Source organism: Molothrus ater, chromosome 14 (genome assembly GCF_012460135.2).
Source record: "Molothrus ater isolate BHLD 08-10-18 breed brown headed cowbird chromosome 14, BPBGC_Mater_1.1, whole genome shotgun sequence".
Lineage (NCBI taxonomy): Eukaryota > Metazoa > Chordata > Aves > Passeriformes > Icteridae > Molothrus > Molothrus ater.
Genome location: NC_050491.2, coordinates 15,820,082 through 15,826,081, shown reverse-complemented (window position 1 = coordinate 15,826,081; position 6,000 = coordinate 15,820,082). Strand labels below are relative to the sequence as shown.

Genomic DNA, 6,000 nt, shown 5'->3' with positions numbered 1-6,000 from the left:
ATGCAGAAAATGTTTAATCCAGTGTTTGATTTACTCTGTTAAATCTTCTTTATTGAATGTGCTTATTCATCCATGCAGAATTGGGTATGCTGCTTTCTGTTAATATGACATTGCAATTAAATAGCTAAAGAGAAAAACATGGCAAGACATTTTCTCAAGGTCCATGAAATTCTCATAAAAATTATTCATACTTACATATTTCACTTCTACATTTCCTGATACTAAAACTGCAAACTACAGAGAAATATTTTTGTGTTGTGTGGGACTGACAAACCTTGCAGCTAAAGATCCTGAATAATCGTTTTTGTCAAATAAAAAGTACTAAGGAGGATTTCTGGTCCAGTGGATAATGACTGTCATCACGAAATAGGCTTGCACTGATTGCATCTTATGAATGAAGCTAACAGGAACTCACAGCACCAAACAACAGCATTTTGTGGTGGGATAAATACTTAAGCACTTGAGAAACAGTAAGACATTGACAGTGGAATAGCTCTGCTCCAGTACAGTCCTAGAATTATATTGAACAGTAACAAAAGGGTTTCGTGATGATGTTCGACTTTCCTGAGTGCGCCTCCCCTTAGTAGGAAAAGGGTGTGCAAGGGGAGTTCGTCTTATCTCTCACCAATTTAGTGATGCTTTGTTCCTCAGCACAAGACATTTAGGTCAGGGATGATCCAGCACTGTGAGAGCTCTGCAGCTTTATTTCTTTTACATGCTAAAAAGTAGAAATGACAGCTCCATCCATGGAATTGCATGGGAGCTGCACAAGGGAAGCTTTAATCAAAATCAAACAATAAAACAATAGAAGTTTTAATCAATATCTTCCTGGGACAGCTGGAAACATAAATATAAGGAACATGAGACTTGATCATACTTCTTTTCTATCTGAATTCATAACTCCTAATTTTCTCTGTCACATATTTATCAGTGCAGCAAGCAAGTGCTGCTGTTTAAATCTCTATTTTTTGTTCTTGCATGGTTGGAAGTTTCCTGCTGGCCAGTCTTCTGTGCTGCACTCTGCTCCAGCACGTCTGGCAGTACCACAGGGGCAACGTGGCCTCTGGTTTCCATTAGTCACTTTTTACTATTTTCACTATTCTTTTGCTATGTGAGCAAGGAGCTTGTAATAAGGTGTTAACAGGCTGCTAGCTGGTTTATTGTTATTATTGATTTAAGGTGCTAAGACTTTAATATAATCATACACAATGAATAATATTAAGAGATTAGTTGAAAGCTATATAAGCCATTAAATGTAGCATAAAAAGAAAAACTTTCCAGAAATTTCCAGCATATTCTGGCACAGGTGTTCTGTGCTGGGTTATTTTGCCTACATTGCTGTATCTGGCTTTTTCAAATCTGTGGTTTTAGTCCTGCTGTTCTTACACTCAGACTGGTGTTATGGGAAGGGGCAACTCTGAAGCAGGAGATTCTGGATTTTATCCCTGATTCTCCCTTTTTTTCCTTGTAAGGTGAAAGAAGAGGCTGAGCAAGACTAAAGCATGGCTTTAGGCTTCAGAGGGAAAGAAAGAGTTAATGAATGAGTTGAGAAAAAAAGAAAGGGTTTTGCATGCAGAGAATGTAGTACAGTCAAACATCTATCTGTTAATTAACAAGAAAGGACATGAAATTAATGACTGATAAAACTTTCTAACACTAATAACTTTCTTTTTAAATCTGTGTAACTTTCTTTTTAAATCTGTGTTCAACGTGCTGGCTAAAGGAAAAAATATTGCAATTGGGAGGAAGAGAACTTTTTAAAAATGATGATGAAAATATTTTCTTGGATATATTAATAAGGAACAGTGAGTAACAAGATCAAAAAAACCAATATAACTTGTTTTGGAAACACTGAATATGCAGAGGAAATAATAAAAGTGAAATTTGTTGTTTCTGAGGAAATGGTCAGCCAAGAAACCTCAGTGGCGTTCATGACATGGTTTTGGTTGGAGGGACCTTAAAGCTCATCCAGTGCCACCCCTGCCATGACAGGGACACCTTCCACTGTCCCTGGGTGCTCCAAGCCCTGTCCAAGCTTGGGCATGTCCAGGGATCCAGGGGCAGCCACAGCTGCTCTGGGCACCTGTGCCAGGGCCTGCCCACCTTGCCAGGAAACAATTTATAATTTCTTCCTCAAATCGACCCGTAAGTCATACAAAAACACACGTGCTTGCAATGAAGCGATTTGGCTCAGGAGGTGCAATGCCGCCATGTGACTGTGGTTAAGAAGCTTACTGATGGATGTAGGTGCTCGTAGATGTATCTATATATTCCCTCCTGCATCCCATAGCATTGCTCCATGGCAGGTCAGGGCGGGCTCTGTGGATGAGCAGGACACCAGAGCAGTGAGGGATGGTGAGGCCGAGGGGCCGGCAGATTGCAAGGGCACGGACCCGGGACAACCCCAGGCCTGTCCCCGAACCCCGCGCTCCCTCAGGAGGGTCGGGCGCTCCCTCAGGAGGGTCGGGCGCTCCCTCATCCACAACCGCCGCTCCCTCCCGAGCGCTCCGCTCCCTCAGGCGGGGCCATCGCTCCCTCAGGCGGGGCCATCGCTCCCTCAGGCGGGGCCATCGCTCCTCAGGCGGGGCCGCCCTTCTCTCCCGAGCGCTCCGCTCCCTCCCGCCGCCGCCGGAACCCCCGCAGCCGCTCCCGCCCTTTCCGCCGGCGGCGCGCGCGTGACGGCGCCTCCCAAGATGGCGGACAACCTGCCCACAGAGTTCGATGTGGTGGTGGTGGGCACCGGTACGGGGCGGGACGGGCACGGGGGCAGCGCCGGCCCTGGCAGGGCCGAAGCTCCAAGGGGCGGCGGGGGGACGCGGGTCCCCGGCTGAGGGGCGACAGCGGCGTCTGGGGAGGGCGGGCAGGGTGTGCGAGTGGCTGCTGAGGTAGCCCCGGGGACGTGTCGGTGACATTGTCCCCAGCGATGCCCCGGGCACCGCAGCCCGCTGCAGGGCTGCTGCTCACACGGCCGTGGCCAGGCGTGCTTGGAAATGGAGCTGTTACGGAGGGCCGCGTGCGGCTGCCCTGAGGAGGATTTGCCGGGACCCCCGGCCTTGTGACCGGGCTCAAACCTCACAAACCGCACCTGAGATCGGGGGCTCCTTTGGTGCCTCGGAAAGCCCCGTCTGACTGACTCTGGCAGCCCTTATTCCCGAAATCCCATCCTGCTGCTCAGGTTTGCTTTTGTGCAAGGAAAACAGCTCTGAAGAGCTGAACTTCTATCTCGTTGCAGTATATGTGCTATAGGCTGATCATATATATTTTTTACCATATCCTGCAATACAAATAGTTTTAAGTTCTCAAAGTTGTTTTTCTAATCTCCGTGCCTGCTTTATAAATAACACAAAACTCTTTGAGTCTTTCTCATTAAAGCACATTTCTCTGTCTATGAATGATTGCATAAAGCAGACACTTAATTCTCATCTTTCTGCACTGTCTGTATCGTGTACAACTTCATCCTGTTCAGGTGAATAATGATGGACACCTGGAGTGTCTCACTGTAACTTAGCACAATATAACTACAAGAGAAAATTTTAAATACTCCTTCAGAACTGAGATTCTCGGTGCTTGGGTAGCAAAATAATCTTGAATTGTTGGAATAGATTTCTGTTTGTAGAACCCAGTGAGAGTGACCTGGTTCAGATTGGTCTTGATAAGCCTTAAATTCAGCATGGAGCTCTAGTCTTAAAGTGCATCACTGTTTATAGGTCCCAAATTTACAGTCAGATTTTGTTTGCCTTTGTAAAGAGCTCAGGGTATTGTTTGGAACACAAATGGGAAGGCATTTTTAATGTTACTGTTTTCCATGTGAAATTAGTAACTCTGGTTTTGGAGTTTGCTGATCTGTGAAATTATGTCCATGGGAGTTAAGATTCCTAGCCCTTAGAAACTGAATGAATGAATTTCTTAAAGAAATGGCTGATTTCAGTGTTCAGCAGAACAAAAGCAATCCCCATACAGTGTATGTATAATTGTTTAAAAGATTTCTGATTTATTTCTGGAGTTTTTGAGTAATTATAAAGCCATACTGCCCCCATTGTTTTGACCAAAACTGTGCTAAAAATATCAAATTTAAGTTCTTGAGCAAATTAAGAGATCCCTTCTGTGTCCTAACCTTATTCTGTGGAGTGGTTTGCAGTAATAAATCTGACAGTTTTTAGATGTGTTCAGATTTGAGAACATTTTGAGTGTGTGGGAAGGTTGGTTAATAGTGAAGCTGAGTATCCAACTGTAAGGATGAAATATTAAACATTGTGTAACTTCTGTGATTTTTGGGGATGATCCATTCTTTACTGCCATGAGGTAAATATGCAGAAACTCAGAGGTTTATGAAAATGATATTAATGTTAAGCTATTTCCTATTCTAGCCATGGAGGGAACAAGGACTGTCTGTGCCACAGAGAGCAGGTCATGTGCAGCCATCAAACCCAATCTTCCCTGCTTTGAAGTGAGGTGTGATATTGGAGCTTTGGTGCTGCAGGAGGGAGGTTCTCTGAGCTAAATTCTCTGAAATATTGCTGTATTTGGGGGTGTTGATTTATATTCAAGGATGCCTTTTTGCCCACCTGTAGAGAGTACTGCCTACTAATTCCAAGATTCTGAGTTCTGCACTTCAGGAGTTGTTTTGTCTTTGCATTCCTTTTAAATAAGAGCATGCACAAGTGGTGATTAGCACTGGTGAGTGACTGAGGGTTTTTAATCTGTATTAAATGTCTCAGTATGGAAGATTGTTCAGAGTAGAACTTTCATCTGTCTTCTCTTTGGGAAGTGGCTCCTGAGGGAATATTTTTTCCCAGTCTTCAACTCTCTCGTTTCTATTGCTGTCACCAGTGCTGAGTGTACCTATGAATATGCAATTGTCATACCATAATAATTACAATGTTTGTGTTTAATGGGATTTTTAATGCATAGTTGTAATTGTAATTGTATTAATTTCTGTATGTGTGGCCTTTTCCTGGTTTTATAACTCGTGCATCTATTAAATTTAGTAATTAGACTGAGTGGTAACATAAGATTTGAATTTGTTTTTATTTCAGGCTCATTTAACTGTTTCCCTGTAGTGAGCTTAGTGCAAATGGAACCTCAACTAAATTTGAGTCATCAGTGCTTCAGTTAATGCCTAGGTTCAATTAATTCATCAATATTGCTATGGGAAAAGGAAGTTTTTTTTTAGAAGAAATTATTTTCCCTTAACTCGGATATTTTCTTGCATGAGCAAGTTTAGAGCAAGGTGGATGTAGGTACAGAAATACTTCTGGTGGGTACAGCAGCTGAGGTTTTGCTACACTCGTGGAATTTATATCCATAGTTCTAAAGGAAACTGGATTATCTCATGACATGAAACTGATGAGCAGAGCTTGAGGTTTGTCATGGCCAGCACAGCATGAGAATTAAAGCTGTTAGGACACTGTTTTGCTCTGTTTCCTTTTTTGTGGCAGCCTTGAAGTCACTCTCCCCTCCCTGTCTGCTCCAGTCTCTCCCAGCCCCGTCCCTGCGTTTGGAGCCCAGTGCTGAGCTCCAGGTGCCCATCAGCCAGGCACGGTGGGTTGGGTGGATGGTTCCTGCCAAAGCAGATATTCTCCAGGATCCTCAGTCCTCAGAGCAGCTCTGCTCTTTGGGGAGTCTCCTCTGTGATTTTTATTGCTCTAGAAGCAGAACTGGGGGATGCTGGCAGACCTTTGTCCAATAGGAAAATCCACAGGCAGAACATTCAGCAGTGCTGAGTTTAGGGCAGAAAGCCCTGCAAGTGCCAAGATTTGCAGCTTTGTGGCTGTGCAGAGTGGCGTGGGTACAGGTGCAGGGTCATGTTTACCTTGGAATTTCTGCAGTGAATTGGATTGTATTCAGTGTGGCCTTCTTGTCTCTGACACTCCCCAAGACCTGTGTTAACTGCTGGGAAAGTTGTAAAGGATGTGGCTCTTTGAAAGGTGTATTGACAAGTTTGTCTGCCAGTAATTCTATTTTTTTTTTTTCTAAAAAAGAGTTATTCTTTATAAAAGC

The 6,000-nt window shown here is 43.9% G+C and overlaps 1 protein-coding gene across 2 annotated transcripts in view; it reads left to right on the top strand.

The window, feature by feature from the left end:
• The first annotated feature begins 2,633 nt into the window (after positions 1-2,633).
• CHM (CHM Rab escort protein) overlaps positions 2,634-6,000 on the top strand; it is a 53,041-nt gene continuing 49,674 nt past the window's right edge. The window contains exon 1 of one of the 2 annotated variants that reach the window (XM_054516356.1): positions 2,634-2,742. In XM_054516356.1, coding sequence (XP_054372331.1) covers positions 2,694-2,742 — 49 coding nt within the window. In that variant the 5' untranslated portion in view covers positions 2,634-2,693. The remainder of the gene's footprint in view (positions 2,743-6,000) is intronic. The other variant, XM_054516355.1, reaches the window with a different exon arrangement.